Source organism: Crocuta crocuta, unplaced genomic scaffold (assembly GCF_008692635.1).
Source record: "Crocuta crocuta isolate KB4526 unplaced genomic scaffold, BGI_CrCroc_1.0 scaffold288, whole genome shotgun sequence".
NCBI classification, from domain to species: Eukaryota; Metazoa; Chordata; class Mammalia; order Carnivora; family Hyaenidae; genus Crocuta; species Crocuta crocuta.
Genome location: NW_027532607.1, coordinates 905,396 through 922,113, shown reverse-complemented (window position 1 = coordinate 922,113; position 16,718 = coordinate 905,396). Strand labels below are relative to the sequence as shown.

General features: G+C 37.8%; 1 protein-coding gene and 1 pseudogene across 6 annotated transcripts in view; both read left to right on the top strand.

Annotated features, from left to right (window-relative positions):
* The window catches only part of CDC27 (cell division cycle 27), a 71,542-nt gene that overhangs the window by 42,251 nt on the left and 12,573 nt on the right, over window positions 1–16,718 (top strand). For 4 of the 6 annotated variants that reach the window (XM_077780344.1, XM_077780339.1, XM_077780345.1 and 1 more), the window contains 6 exons: window positions 4,075–4,174; window positions 5,122–5,329; window positions 5,536–5,708; window positions 6,551–6,703; window positions 8,699–8,907; window positions 13,744–13,861. In XM_077780344.1, the coding sequence (XP_077636470.1) occupies window positions 4,075–4,174; window positions 5,122–5,329; window positions 5,536–5,708; window positions 6,551–6,703; window positions 8,699–8,907; window positions 13,744–13,861 (961 nt within the window). The remainder of the gene's footprint in view (window positions 1–4,074; window positions 4,175–5,121; window positions 5,330–5,535; window positions 5,709–6,550; window positions 6,704–8,698; window positions 8,908–13,743; window positions 13,862–16,718) is intronic. The other 2 variants (XM_077780340.1, XM_077780343.1) reach the window with 1 other exon arrangement.
* LOC144245007 (60 kDa heat shock protein, mitochondrial pseudogene) lies at window positions 9,316–11,321 on the top strand (annotated as a pseudogene).

Here is a 16,718-nt window from a genome sequence, read left to right as displayed (position 1 = left end):
AGACTATTTTATTTTCTTTTTTTTAAGTATTTGTTTTGTTCTGGTATGCAGTTAAGTTACTTGTTAACAGTTTGTTCCTTTCAGGTCGTGATTTTTAAGTTTTGTTAAATAGAACAAGAGTGGCCTGTAGTCTGGACTAATTTTGTCCCACTATTGAAGCAGTATCCTTTGAGGATCTACTTAGTGACCTGTTGAGAGAGAGGTTTCTTAATTCTGGCTGTTGAAAATATGAGCTACTCCAATCCAAACCCAGTTGAGCTCCAAGAAATGTTCTGCCAGCTCCTTTCTGGTAGTTCTTTCTTTGGATTCGGATAGTTTTCCTCACTGTAATACTATAGTAAGTTATGATGCTAATCACCAAGACTTAGTATAGACTCTGCAGGCTAAGATCATAGTCCCAACAAGACTTAATCAAATTTTATTGACTTGCCCACTGCAAATTCAGGGGTTTCCTGGGCCACCTTCACCTCTAACCAATTAGCTACAAATTTGAGGGTTCTAATTACTCCCTCAGGTTTAATAATTTGCTAGAACAATTCACAAACTTTAGGAAAGTTCTATGCTTATAGTTTGATCATAAAGGATACCAATCAGGGCCAAACAAATAAGACCAAGGTCTGGGAGGGTCCTGAACAGAGCTTCCAGTCCTTTCCCTGTGGAATCAAGATATGTCACCTCACCAGCACATTAGTGTGTTCACCAACCTGGAAATTCCACTGAGTTGTGTTAGTCAGTTTTTATTGGGGTTTCATCCTTTAGGCATGATAGATTGTATCGTTGGCCATGTGATTTAACTTAATCCCCAGCCACCCTCCCCTTCCTAGAGGAGGTCAGGCTGTTAACACCTAGCTCAAAGCTTCAGCCCTCTAATTCGTGGTTGGTCTTTCCAGCAAGGGTAGCCCAGTCATCTCATTAGCATAAATTCAGAGGCCCACCGTATATAACAGACACTCCTATCACTTGGGAAATTATAAGAATTTAGAAGCTTCTTCTCAAGAATGCAGGACAAAGACCAAATTATTTCTTTTTTAGAACATACCTTATTATAACACACAGTTGCACGACTGTTTTCAGCTGAAAATTCTAGGTTCCTGCAGATCTTTGAAGCTCTCCCTCTTTGTAGCTCTCCCCTTCCTAGTATTCTGCCCTGCATATTCTAGCTGTCTTCACTGCCCAAAAGTCTCCACACAGGGAGACCCTGAGTTCTGATAGTGTTCCCTTTCCCTGCGCTGTGTCCTCAGAACACTCCTCAGGTGTTGCTGTCCAATGTCTGAAAAACATCGTTTCGAATGTTTTGTTAAGTGTTCTAGCTGTTTAAGATGGGAGAGTAAATCTGGTCCAGAGGGCTGCATTACAACTGGCAGTGGAAGTCTGTTCTTTTTTTAGAAAGTTGTTTTTTTAGCAATGATTAGAATAGCATAGTTCTCTTAACTAAATTGCCCCAAAAAGTGTGTATGTCATCATTTTCTCTACGTATTTTAACCTCTAAAAATCATTTTTATAATCTTTCCAAGGCATCTTCTTATAACTAGTAGGATATTTCAGATTTTATTACAGAGCCATAAAATGATACTATTCACAAAAGCTTTTTAAAAAAGTGTTTAATATAACTGGTACATAATAACATAGGTAGTAAGTGATAGAACTTGATTTCAGACCTCAACAGTCTTGATTCTAGAGCACGTTCTTTTCCTTCTCAAACTCCTAGTTAAACAGAGGCAAATTATAAAGAGATACGTATATTTCATATGCGGTGACTAATGTTTCAAAACGTTAGACATAGTATCTGCTGTATTTTTCTGAAGCCTGTCAGACTTTGTTTTTTGTTTTTTGTTTTTCAAATTTTTTTATGTTTTATTTATTTCTAGGAGAGAGAGAGACAGCGTGAGCAGGGAAGGGTCAGAGAGAGAGGGAGTCACAGACCGAAAGAGGCTCCAGGCTCTGAGCTGGCAGTCAGCACAGAGCCCGACGCGGGGCTCGAACCCACGAACCGCGAGATCTTGACCTAAGCGAAAGTCGGACGCTTAACCGACTAAGCCACCCAGGCGCCCCGAAGCCTGTCAGACTTTGAACATTTTTTTCTTTTGTCAAATTGGCCTTTGGAAGTAACAGATCCCTATTGAAAGTCATAATATAGGAAGAATTTATCTTCTTCAAACTCCTAGCCCCAGAATCCTCTTACTATTATTTTTACTTCTACCCCCACAAAAGTTATGTTATACAACTTTTCGTGGCATTTAAGAAGTCTCAGCATTTTTCTCAGAATTGTCCTCCCTATAAACTGCTCCATGGAGATCAAATTATTCCCTCCCACTTCTCAGACAAACTCTTCTATAATTAGGTAACGCTATTGACAACATATAATTCACATTTGTAATGTAAATGACACATAGTTGTTCAAATAAAGAATATTGTACTTTTAAAAATGGACTGGTTTCTGAAAAAGACAGAACTATGGAGACAATAGAAAGGTCAGCAGTTGCCAGGAGTTGGAGGGGGAGGGATGAAGAGGCAGAGCCCAGAGGTCAGGGCAGTGAAAATGTTTTGTATGTACCATAATGGGTACATGTCATATTATGTCTCTGTGCATACCTACAGAATGAACAAAACCAAGAGTTCTGTTCTGTCATAAACTATGGACTTTACAGTATGTCAGTGTAGGCTCATCACTTTTTACGAGTGTAGCAGTCTGGTGGGGGGTGTTTATAATGAGTGGGACTTGGGAGAATATGGCACATCTCTCTACCTTCCCCTCAATTGTGCTNGATTTTTTTTTTTTTTTTTTTTTTTTTAGTTTTATTTATTTTGAGAGAGAGAGCGTGTGAGCAGGGGAGAGTCAGAGAGAGGGAGAGACAGAATTCCAAGCAGGCTCCACACTGACAGCACAAGCCTGACACAGGGCTTGAACTCACACCATAAGATCATGACCTGAGCCAATGACAAGCGTCTGATGCTTAACTGACTGAGCTACCCAAGCGCCCCTGCTATAACGTTAAACTGCTCTAAAAAAATAATACTAATTTTTAAAAAAATTATCATAAAATAAAATTAATTCATCAACCTAAATCACCTCACTTGCTGAAATCCCTACATTGAGATTCTATCTTTTGAAAAGGCTAAGGACTACCTGGGCTTTCTTTACTCACTGGGCAGTATCTCTTTTATTCTCAGAAGCCTCTTTGACTCAAATCCAGGTAACTTAGTGGGATTTCTCATAAACTGTAAATCTTTGAGCCCATAAACTTACCACTGTCAGATAACTTTAGGTTTTTTAAGTTTGCTTATTACCTTTTTTTTTCTTTTTTTCTTTTTGAGAGAGAGTGAGCATGAGCGAAAGTGAGGGGGGCAGAGGGAGAGAGAGAGAGAAAGAGAGGATCTGAAGCAGGCTCCACACCTAGCATGAGCCCAACCAGTGTAGAACTCAGATCAGGGCTTAATCCCACAACTCTGAGATCACAGCCTGAGCCAAAATCAGTAGTTGGATGCTCAACAACTGAACCACCCAGGCGTCCCTAAGTTTGCTTACTTTTGAAGAACAGAATCCTTGTATCTTAGGGTTTGCCTTTAAAGTTTAAAAAAAAAAAAAAAGAGTACCCAATCAATTACTAGATTTCTTTTGTCCTAAACGGAATAAACCTTACTGTGGTTGTGTGAATTTATAGGGAAATAATTTCTCAAGTGTCAGTTGTTCTAATGGTATTTATTTATTGGCAGATAGCCCACATTTAGACTGTCCATGTCCAATTGTCCTTTTCTCTAACTTGGTATAGTTGTAAATGAGGGCTAGAGAGAATTAGTTTATAGATGTGTTTATCATTTATTGACCCAGAATTTTTATGTGGATTGTTTTAAGTTCAAATTAGCAGTTTCGGGTAGAGTGAGGACTAGTCCTATAATCTTTCTCATTTTATGGTAACATAATTTGTAAATCCTGAGTTTTCCTCATAAACAGACTGATCAAACTAGAGTGCAAACATGGATGAATATTTGATAATGCATCTGAATCAAAACAATAGTTAATGGTCATAGCTGGGTTTTTTTTTAATGTCTGCTTTTTATCATTTTTTTTTTTAGTACAACACCTCAGGTATTGAGCCCCACTATCACATCTCCCCCAAACGCACTGCCTCGAAGAAGTTCGCGACTCTTTACTAGTGACAGCTCTACAACGAAGGTAGTGTAAAGATTTCTGTATGTCATGTTTCCTTAATACGTCCCTCTCTTACATTTCCATTCATTCATGACTCCATCTCTAATGAATACATTCAGAGACTATTTAAATTATTTTAATGTTTTGATGATTTGGAAAGCTGTCTATAACACTTGTAAATTTTCTTGGTCCTTCAATAAATATTATAAAAACCATTGTTCAAAAGACAAAATTATTGTGATGGGAAACAGCTCAGTGGTTTTTAGGGGTTAGGACTTGGGCAGTGTGGCTACTCGGGTATAAGCCAAAGGAATTTCTTTGTATAATAGTCAGACAGTCCTGTATCTTTGCTGTCCTGGTTGATTACACACATTATACATGTGATAAAATTTCGTAGACTTATCACACCAAAAAAAAAAAAAAACAACATGTAAAAACAGATCCAAATAAGATCTGTAGTTTAGTTGATAGTATTAAACCAGTTCTGGTCTTCTGGATTTGATGGTGTACTATGGTTATGTCCACTATTATAACACATGTTCTGTGTTTTCTTTGTACAATTGGAGGGCCTCATTATGCCCTTGGTAAGTTTTCTTTGGTCCATTAACTCTGACATGAACAAATCAACAATTCTATGACTTACTAGCTGTAATACTCTGAGACAATTAGGTAGTATTGCATTCATTTATTTTCTTATTTTTAAATAATAAATGAAACTGCTAGACTTTCAGAAAAAAGCAACAAACACTTAATGCTGATTTACCTTACATACTAATTCGTTAATACAATTTATTTTCAGAATTGCCGCATTTAAAATTAAATGAAAATTTTTGATTTATAAATCTTTTCTGAAGAAAATATAGACAAGTGAAGACTGTATACTTTTTTGTGTCGAATACTTGAAAAAGGATTGGGAAATCTAAACTACAGGAGTTTAACAAGTATGGGATTTTCCTTTTTTTTTTTTACAGGAGAATAGCAAAAAGTTAAAAATGAAGTTTCCACCTAAAATCCCAAACAGAAAAACTAAAAGTAAAACTAATAAAGGAGGAATAACTCAACCTAACTTAAATGATAGCCTTGAAATTACAAAATTGGACTCTTCCATCATTTCAGAAGGGAAAATCTCTACAATCACTCCTCAGATCCAGGCATTTAATCTACAGAAAGCAGCAGCAGGTCTGTTGTAAATGCATAATGTCTCCTTTGTATTTTATTTCATTCACTTACTTTAAGTAAATTTCTTTATGTTCATTAAAGTACCTTCCGTTTTTTCCAGATAGATGTTGGAATTTTTAATAAATTATTTTGTAATTAGCCTTTCTAGAAAACCAAACTGTTTTACTGTGTTTTTCTTCTTTGTTTACTATATTGTTTTCTCCTAGAAGGTTTGATGAGCCTTCTTCGTGAAATGGGGAAAGGTTATTTAGCTCTGTGCTCGTACAACTGCAGAGAAGCTATATATATCTTGAGCCACCTACCTTCTCACCACTACAATACTGGTTGGGTACTGTGCCAAATTGGAAGGGCCTATTTTGAACTTTCAGAGTACATGCAGGTAAGAGATAATTTAAATTTAATTAAGATGCCTATGTTTGGGGGAAAAAAAAAAAAAAGATGCCTATGTTTGAGACAGCTAGATCTAAAAGGTCAATATTTATTATGTAATGTCTTTATTTTCTGAGCATTTGTCATTTATAAATAGACAATTTTTTTTCTTGTGTTTAAGGGGTGAATAATTTAACTTCCGAGGGGATTGCTTGAAATTGATTTGTAGAGGGACTCCTGGGTGGCTCAGTCAGTTAAGTGTCTGACTTCGGCTCAAGTCATGATCTCACTGCCTGTGAGTTCAAGCCCCATGTCTGACAGCTCAGAACCTGGAGCCTGCTTTAGGTTCTGTCCCNATCATGACTTGAGCTGTAGTCAGACGCTTAACCAACTGAGCCACCCAGGTGCCCCTTCCCCTAAAGTTTTCAACTCAGCCTCTTAATAGAAGTCAGTGCAAAAGTAGTTTTGTGTTACAGAAGTCATTATTCTCTGACCTTTCCTGAGTTATTCTGTAAAGCCATTATTCAAATTTGGAAATGTATGTTTTGTGAATAAAACAATTGGCTTGTCCTTTGTAAATCGTAATTTTGTATAGTTTTCTCCTCTTTTTGGTGGAACCATAGATTTCTTTTCACAGTTCATCTTCTTCCCTTCTTACCATGACTTGTGTATGTCTGGTTTGACCTACCGTCAAAGCTGTTCAATTTGGTCTTGTGTATCACTCATTCGCATTAATGCTGTAAAACAAGGCAGCATTTAGGTCTTATGAGAACAGTACCCAGTATTTTCCCTGTATATATGTAAATTGTATCAACTTGTTTTCCCCTTAACTGCTTTTTTTTTTTCTTTGAGGCTGAAAGAATATTCTCAGAGGTTCGAAGGATTGAGAATTACAGAGTTGAAGGCATGGAGATCTACTCTACAACACTTTGGCATCTTCAGAAAGATGTTGCTCTTTCAGTTCTTTCAAAAGACTTAACAGACATGGATAAAAATTCACCAGAGGTACGTTAACTGAAACACTGGGTTTATGTTGTTGTCTTTTGATCACTTTTAACATGTGGGGATGAATCACATATTTCAGACACCATTTAGCATCATCCGCACTTATTTTTACATACTTCTCTCTAGGCAGAGACGGCTTAAGAGAAGAGAAAGTCCTAGAATATGTGGTGCAGATTCACAAGCACTTATTTTATTCAAGACTAATCAAGATTTGGCTATATTACAATTGCTATTGTCAGCAAAATTAGTGTTCATTAAGCAGAAATCATGTAGATTGGAAAAAGTGCTAATTTAAATTAAAATAAAATAGTGTTTTTTATTGTCATTTTAAGACACAGGCACGGGGTGCCTGGGTGGCTCAGTTGGTTAAGCGTCCGACTTCAGCTCAGGCCATGATCTCACAGTTTGTGGGTTCGAGCCCCATGTCGAGCTCTGTTTTGACAGCTAACTCAGAGCCTGGAGCCTGCTTCAGATTCTGTGTCCCCCTCTCTCTCTCACCCTTCCCTGTTCACGCTGCCTCTCTCTCTCTCTCAGAAATAAATAAAAAGCATTAAAAAAAATAAATAAAAAGACACAAGCACAACTCATTTACATCCTCCAGTCCTGTAACAATTCTATTTTGTTGCATATCAAGAATAATTAGTGGTACTTTTGTAACATATTTAAGCTTAGAATTAAAAACATTCAGGGGGCCTATGTGGCTCAGTGGGTTAAGCGACTAACTTCAGCTCTGGTCATGACCTCACAGTTCATGAGTTCAATCCCCGCATTGAGCTCTGTGCTGACAGCTCAGAGCCTGGAGCCTGCCTCAGATTCTGCGTCTCCCTCTCTCTCTGCAACTCCCCTGCTTACACTCTGTCTCTCTCTCAAAAATAAATAAAACCTTACCAAAAAAAAAAAACCATTCAGTTCTCATTATTCTTGATAATTATGTTCAGTAGTTTCTGTGAACACTGAGTTAGCAAAGACTGAGCCATTGCTTCCAGGACACATACCTCACGCGGAGTTGTGTGTGTGTGTGTGTGTGTGTGTGTGTGTGTGTGTGTGTGTGTTTTAAGTTTATTTATTTTTGAGAGAAAGAGACAGAGTGCAAATCAGGGACGGGCAAAGAGAGAGGGAGAGAAAAGGAGAATCCCAAGCTGGCTGTCAGCGCAGAGCTAGACTCAGGGCTTGATCTCACGTGAGATCATGACCTGAGCTGAAACCAAGAGGCGATGCTTAACTGACTGAGCCACCCAGGTGCCCCAGATTATATTCTTAAATCGTAAAAACAACCCATCCTGGTAGATTTCTATTTTCTTTATTTTATAAAAAAGAGAAAATGAGGTTCAGAAGTGTTAAGATGATTTGCCTGAAGCCACCCTAACAAGCAGGTGCCAGAGTTGGGAGTCCATCTCTGCCCACCGGGCCCCAGTGCCAATTTCTTGCACTGCACTGCCCCTACACTCACTCATATCTGCAGGAGTGGTGAAACAGGGAGGCCTAGAGTTGCCTGTTTTGACCTCATCTGAGACCGTGCCTGTTGGACCACTCATATGTTGGGTCCACAGCAACTGCTAACCTACTCCCAAGTGTTGATTATGGTTTAACAAATACTGTAAATTTTACCAAGTAGACAAATTCAGTAACATGAAATTCTTTTTTTTTTTTTTTTAATAATTTTATTTATTTCTAGGAGAGAAAGAGAGAGAGACCGCGTGAGCAGGGGAGGGTCAGAGAGAGAGGGAGATACAGACTCTGAAATAGGCTCCAGGCTTTGAGCTGGCAGTCAGCACAGAGCCCGATGCGGGGCTCGAACCCACGAACCGCGAGATCATGACCTAAGCGAAAGTAGGACACTTAACCGACTAAGCCACCCAGGCACTCCATGAAATTCTTAAACAATGAAGGTCCACCGTATCTATTTAAAAGTCTTGATTTTAGTCATAAATTTGGTTAGACAAATAGAAGCAGAATGTTAACTATACATTTGTGTTTTGTTTCCATTTTTTAAAGGCCTGGTGTGCTGCGGGGAACTGTTTCAGTTTGCAACGGGAACATGATATTGCAATTAAATTCTTCCAGAGAGCTATCCAGGTGGATCCAAATTATGCTTATGCCTATACTCTATTAGGGCACGAGTTTGTGTTAACTGAAGAGTTAGACAAAGCATTAGCTTGTTTTCGAAATGCTATCAGAGTCAATCCGAGACACTATAATGCATGGTAAGTGCTAATGAAATGCAAAGACAATTCCTCCTGATAGGACTGATCCTCAATAATTTTTCTGGTTAGAAATCTCTTTATTGTCATGAACTTAATACTTAAGAATAGTACATACTGGTTGCTAAGTAGTAACCAAATATTTTGTATGTAAAATGTATACCTTTAAGAAACTCTTAAATTAACTAATGATGATAGAATACCAGATCCTTATACTCCACGGTTTCAACCTTCACTCCTACCAACTTTTTGAAAATAGATTTTGTTACTTGATTTGTTTCTTTTTTCTTAGAACACTGACATCGTGATTAGATAGAGACTGATTGGGAGGGAGGGGACACGGGCTCTTTGCCATGTGCGCCGTGCACTCTGTCCCGCACTCGCCTCCGACGGCCTGCCTCATCGCCCGCACGCCCTGCCGCTGCCCCACAGAAATGCTCGGATTATCCTCAGTCCTTCACCGAATTAGGCCACTGTCCAGGGCACTGGCTCCTCATCTCACTCGGGCGCATGCCAAAGATGTATAATTTGGTGCAGATGCCCAACATTCATGCTTTAAGCTGTAGACCTTTTAGCCGCTGCTGTAGCTGTTACTATGGGGCCAAAAGGAAAAATGGTGATTATTGAACAGAGTTGGGGCAGTCCCAGAGTAACACAAGGTGGTGTGTCCATTGCAAAGTCAATTGACTTAAAAGATAAATATAAAAATATTGATGCTAAACTTCTTCAAGACATTGCCAGTAACACAAAGAGGCTGGAGATGGCAGCACTACTGCTATCGTCCTGGCACGCTCTGCTGCCGAGGAGGGCTTCGAGAGGATTAGCAAAGGTGCTAATCCAGTGGAAATCAAGAGAGGAGTGATGTTAGCTGTTGATGCTGCAACTGCTGAACTTAAGAAGTAAGTCTAAACCTGGGACAGCCCCTGAGAAAATTGCTCAGGTTGCCACCATTTCTGCAAATGGAGACAAAAAAAACTGGCAACATCATTTCTGATGCAATGAAAAAGGTTGGAAGAAAGGGTGTCATCACAGTAAAGGATGGAAAAACACTAAATGATGAATTAGAAATTATTGAAGGCATGAAGTTTGATTGAGGTTGTATTTCTCCATACTTTATTAATACATCAAAAGGGCAAAATGTGAATTCCAAGATGCCTATGTTCTGTTGAGTGAAAAGACAATTTCTGGTATCCAGTCCAGTTGTACCTGCTCTTGAAATTGCCAATGCGCACTGTAAGCCCTTGGTCGTAATTGCTGACGATGTCGATGGAGAAGCTCGTTTTGAATAGGCTAAAAGTTGGTCTCAGGTTGTAGCCATCAAAGCTCCAGGTTTTGGTGACGAGAGAGAGAACCAGCTTAAAGATATGGCTATTGCTACTGGTGGTGCAGTGTTCGGAGAAGGGTTGACTCTAAATCTTGAAGATGTTCAGCCTCATGACTTAGGAAAAGTTGGACAGGTCATTGGGACCAAAGATGTTGCCATTCTCTTAAATGGAAAAGGTGACAAGGCTCAAATTGAAAAACGTTTCCAAGAAATCATTGAACAGTTAGATATCACAGCTCGTTCATATGAAAAGGAAACCCTGAATGAACGTCTGGCAAAACTCTCAGATGGAGTAGTAGCTGTGCTGAAGGTTGGTGGCACAAGTGATGTTGAAGTGAATGAAAACAAAGAATTACAGATGCCCTCAATGCTACATGAGCTGCTGTAGAAGAAGGCATTGTTCTGGGAGGGGGTTGTTCCCTGCTTTGTTGCATTCCAGCCTTGGATCCAATAACTCCAGCTAATGAAGATAAAAAAAAAAAAATAATAATATAGAAATCATTAAGAGAACACTCAAAATTCCTGCAGTGACCATTGCTAAGAATGTAGGTGTTGAAGGATCATTGATAGTTGAGAAAATTATGCAGAGTTCCTCAGAAGTTGGTTACAATGGTATGCTCAGAGAGTTTGTGAATATGGTAGAAAAGGGAATCATTGATCCAACTGACGTTTGTAAGAACTGCTTCATTGGATGCTGTTGGAGTGACTTCTCTGCTAACTACAGCAGAAGTTGTAATCACCGAAATTCCTAAGGAAGAGGACCCTGGAGTGGGAGAATGGGTGGAATGGGAGATGGTATGGGAGGTGGCGTGTTCTAATTTCTGGAATAGTGCTTTCCCATTGTTAATGAACTGTGAGAGGAAGCTCAGGGCAGTGCTCCTCAACAGTAACTTCAGAGAAGCCGGTTGAAGGAAATGACTGAAGAAAAGGCAGGCTGATGTCTAAGAAAATCACTATCCATCTGTTATTGGTTACAGTTGACAACATATAATGGTTTACTGCTGTCATTGTCCATGCCTAAAGATCATTTATTTTGTATTTTTGAATAAAAACACATTTCTACATTCCTGATAACTGAATGCAAGAGCCATGCACCAATGTACTGCATTCAACGTAAATCACTGAGGCATTTTTACCACTCTTCTGTTAAAATCAGATTATAGTGCTTGCCATCACCAGATGAAAAGTTAAGAAGCAACCTTTCTATGGAGAGTAAGAATAATTGTGTACAAAGTAGAGAAATATCCAATTATGTGACAACCTTTGTTAAGGGGGGAGAAAAGGATAGGAACTGGGAAAATGGAGAGGGCTGGTATAACACCTATTGGGTCGTAGAAAATAAACATTGAAAACTCTCCACTAATTGTTGCTCTTTGGCTGTGTTCTAGTTTATTAGATACTAGTTCAGTTCATTGGGTTTATTTAGAATTTAGTGTTCTGGATTGTTAAGTACTGTCTCTATTTAGGAAGTTACTACCTGGCTCACATAGTTAAACTAAGAAGGCATTAAAAAGCATTAAAAAGTTTGTTTAAAAAAAAAAGGTTCTTATTTCTGCCTCAATGCTATATCTACTGACATTTTTATTATATTTTTCTTGACTGACTTAATGATTTAAATGACTAAGTATAATTGTGATATCATAACTGCTACAGTTTCTAANTAAGAAGGCATTAAAAAGCATTAAAAAGTTTGTTTAAAAAAAAAAGGTTCTTATTTCTGCCTCAATGCTATATCTACTGCTGACATTTTTATTATATTTTTCTTGACTGACTTAATGATTTAAATGACTATAATTGTGATATCATAACTGCTACAGTTTCTATGTCAGACATGTTTTTTTTAATCTCTTGAGGTAATCATTATAGCAGTTGCATTTTCATTCTGTCACTAAATATGAATCACTATCTTACCAAAACATTTTTTATTTGTGTATATATGTTTTTTTAGTGGAGTATACCTCATTTCTGAGTAGGCACATTACCTGAGAGACGGCCTGGCCAGTGCTAACTTCTGCTGACATACAGAGCAGTCAGGCTTGCTCCTACTGCCTTGTCTTCACATAAAGCACTGCCAGATTTTAATAATTCAGTTCTTCATAGGACTTGTGTTGTTTTTTAAATGTTTGGGTCTGCCCTATATTGCAATAATTGTGGTCTAAAAAAACTATACCATATCAAAAATTGTTATAAAAATAATTGTTTCAGTTAGAAAAAAAAGAAATACTCAGATTGGCAAGCTTTCACAGGAAGAATTTAAATAGTGAGGGATTTAGGTAACTTTATGTATATAACTAAATGTATTATTCCAACTCCACAGTAAATAGTCCTCCTTTTGTTATTCTACCATCAACATTGTTAGCACAGTTTTTATACCTTTTTGTCACCCCTAACACAATGATAATGGTAAGCAAAGCCACTCAAATATTAAAAAAAAAAAAAATACTGTGCTTTTTTCTTATTTCATTCATTTGGTGCTTATTCCCTGTTATCATTATCTAGTAGTGCCCAAAAAAGGTCTCCTTAATGTAAATCAGTCACATTTTGATGTTTTAAAAATTCAGAAGAAATGCCTGTGTATCAACTTAATATACTGTTAGATAGCCTTTAAAATTTATACTTTTGAAGTTTATAGGAACATATTTTTGATATAGTAAGTGAGGAGAGGGGAAGCAGACCATCACACTATGCGTACATAATTATAATGATATACATGCATTTGCACCAAGAATATAGAAGTTGCATTATTAGGAGGAGTTTAGAGTTTAGAATCATAAAGGAAGGCTCTGATTAGAATCCTTATTAGCTATTTAGGGGCACCTGGGTGGCTCAGTGGTTAAGCGTCCAACTTCGGCTCAGGTCATGATCTCACAGCTTGTGAATTTGATCCCCGTGTCAGGCTCTGTGCTGATGGCTCAGAGCATGGAGCCTGCTTCGGTTTCTGTGTCTCCCTGTCTCTCTCTGCCTCTCCGCTGCTTGCTCACACTCTATCTCTCAAAAATAGGTAAACCTTTTAAAAAAAAAAAAAAAAGCAAAGAATCCTTATTAGCTGTATAATTGTGGGCAAGTTATTTAACTTCTCTAGACTCAGTTTCACTTATTTGAGTGATAACAGTACCTGTCTCTTTGTTTCCTCCTAGGATTAAATGAGATAATTGACATAAAGAATTTAACAAAGTTAATTGGCACAATATCATTAGCCACTCGGTGAAAATGAGCTGTTAAATCTAGATCATAATGATGGGTTTAAGGATGTAGGGTTTTTTTCCTCATCATCACAGTTCTATTTGATTGATTGAATTTGATTTATTGTTTTTACTTCTAAAAGGGACTTGTCTAAAATGCTTTGATGATTTTTTTTTATCATGATTGATAGTCTTTGCCTTCTCTGACACCACCAGTATTTTTCTTTAGTTTATTAAGATGCCAGATTCCATATACACCCTTTTATTAAGTTGAACTAAATTAGCAGTCAGAAGTTCATATCCCTAAATTTATATTTTATTTTATACTTTCAGGTATGGTTTAGGAATGATTTATTACAAGCAAGAAAAATTCAGCCTTGCAGAAATGCATTTCCAGAAAGCACTTGATATCAACCCTCAAAGTTCAGTTTTACTTTGCCACATTGGAGTAGTAAGTAGCTTTCTAAATATTTTTCAATTAATCTCCCTTTTGAAATGTGTTGGTTATTGACTTAATTGCTATGGTGAAAATTAGGACTTTCTTGTTGTTTTTTTTTCACATTCCTAGGACAGTATTGTGGATTATTTTATAGCCAAAAATATCACCTTTTTCTATGACATAAAGAGAAATCACTGGAGTACCCTCATTCCTTGGGCAAGCCCATTTAAGTTTATATATTTATTTTGAGAGAGAGCATGAATAGGGAAGGGACAGAGAGAATCCCAAGCAGGCTTTGTGCAGTCAAGGTGCAGAGCTGGATAGAGCAGTGCACCCTCAAAACCATGAGCTCATTACCTGAGCTGAAATGAGAAGTCAGATGCTTAACAGACTGAGCAACCCACACACCCCAGAACTAATTAAAACTCTTTTTTTTAACTTTTTTTAATGTTTATTTTATTTTATTTATTTATTTATTTACTTACTTATTTATTTTGAGAGAAAGAGAGACAGAGCATTAACAGGGGAGGGGCAGAAAGAGGGAGACACAATCTGAAGCAGGCTCCAGGTTCTGAGCTGTCAGCACAGATCCCGACACGGGGCTCGAACCCATGGACTGTGAGATCATGACCTGAGCCGAAGTCGGACGCTTAACGGACTAAGCCACCCAGCTGCCCTACTACTTAAAATTCTTAAAAAGAGATGTAGATCACCATTATTTTAAAGAAACTTTTTTTTTACTTGTAAAATAAAGTTATCAATTAAATCTTGGTACATTTTATAAAAATAAGAGGTAATTTAATAAAGCAGCAGTAGCCTGGTCAGGCAACGTGCTGTTTGTTAACTTTGTGCAATAAAATACTTTGTTCATGCCACACTTATTCAACATGACTAAAAGTTACTATAGTCACTTCAGGAAGTTTATGGGCCTCCCATGGACTTACTGTTGAAACTGAGAGATGTTTACAATCATAATGTGCTGTGAAAACTTGAAAACATTACTTCTAGTAAGAGATAATACTCATATTATTTGAATTACTTTTAGCTCCTAAACAGCTGAGTTACAGGACTGAAAGTGAAAAACATCCTAAAAGCCCCTGAATACTACTGTTCACACCATTCTTCAGAGCACACTAAACTTTAAACTTGTTTGACGCATTTCTCTTCATATATAGCAAGCAACAGCACCCAATAAAAGCCTAAGATAAGTGCTGCTGTGTAAACACTGCTAACTATTCCTGTAAAAGAATTATGGGATATATACTCCAAAGCTGCCCCTTCCCATCATTTGTGTTGCATAGATCATATAATCACATGTACATATATACGTGTGTGTGTGTGTGTGTGCCCGCACACGCATGCAAAAAACATATTAAGATGGGGACACCTGGGTGGCTCAGTCAGTTAAGTGTCCGACTCTTGATCTCAGCTCAGGTCATGATCTTCCAGTTAGTGGGCTCAAGCCTGGCTTTGGGCTCTGCGCTGACAGCTGGGAGCCTGCTTGGGATTCTCTCTCTCTACCCTTCCGCCTGATCGTGAGTGCTCTCTCGCTCAAAAAAAATAAAAAAAGAAAAAGGACTATGTTGAGATGACAGTGAAGTCTAGTCACAGAACAATTTATAGGCTCAATGTATTTTTTGACATGTTGCTTGATGGAAAATTTTAGTATTTTACAGTCTTTTAGTAGACATTCTATATATTGACTTTATGAAATCTGAAAGATACTGAAATAATTTTTTCCAGTATTTTGGTAACAAAACAGTCAGCGTTCCCCAAAATACTTGTGCTATCTACATGACCTGTTTGACCTGATAACATCTGATCACAAAAACTGACTCAGTGAAATAAGTAGAAAAATGATGAAGGTGAAAAAGTTTACCAATTTGATGAACTCAACACGGAGATTTCAAATAACTGAGCAGATCAGGATTTGATCACTTGTCTAAAAAACTCCATAACCAGTTAGTTTGGTGCTACAGGTAGAAGAACACATGGTGGAAAGTACCAAGTATTGACTCTCTGGGTGACACTTGCTGGAAAGGTGCAGTATCTGGTGGAATGGAGAGGAATGGCCACTTCCTGACTATGGGACTGCACGTTGTATTCACTGCACTCCTGTCTTCTGTATGCACACTTTGAAGCCCTAGAGGAGTCTGGCTTTTACTATCTTTCTTAAAAAAAAAAAAAAAAAAAAAGTCAAAAATTCACAAGAGGCTATGAAAAGGTACCCTTAACATGTCCCTGTCAGGGTCATGGATATTGTTTTAGAAAGATATCTTTTTTGTTTTTAATGTTTGTTTATTTTTTAGAGGTAGACAAAGTACGACCAGGGGAGGGGCAGAGAGAGGGAGACAGAATCTGAAGCAGCTCCAGGCTCTGAGCTGTCAGTACAGAGCCCGACATGGGGCTTGAAGTAACAAGCTGTTGAGAGCATGACCTGAATCAAAGTTGGACATGTAACCAACTGAGGCACCCTGAAAGATACCTTTTAAAAATCAGAACAGAGACTTAATTTTTTTAATCTCAAGATTTGTAGAATGTTTCTAGGATAGGATATTTAAAATGATTCAAATCCATGCATGATGTTTGATTTTTTTAAGTGTTTTAACTGATAAGTTATAATTTGATAGGAGAAAAAGGCTGTTTGCTTTCTGAAATCTCATACTAGTTTCTCTGTGAACATGGTACCAGAAGTTTTTGTTCTTGCCTCTTACCCAGCTCCTTCCTCTTTCCCTCCTCTGCCCTTCTCTTTCTCTCAGCAAGCTTGGCTTTTGTGGGAATGGGCATACAATGTGAGGAAATTATGTTAGTTTGAAATTTCACTTTTAATTTTGGGAGAAGAATTGTAGTTCTTTATAGTTCTTTAATT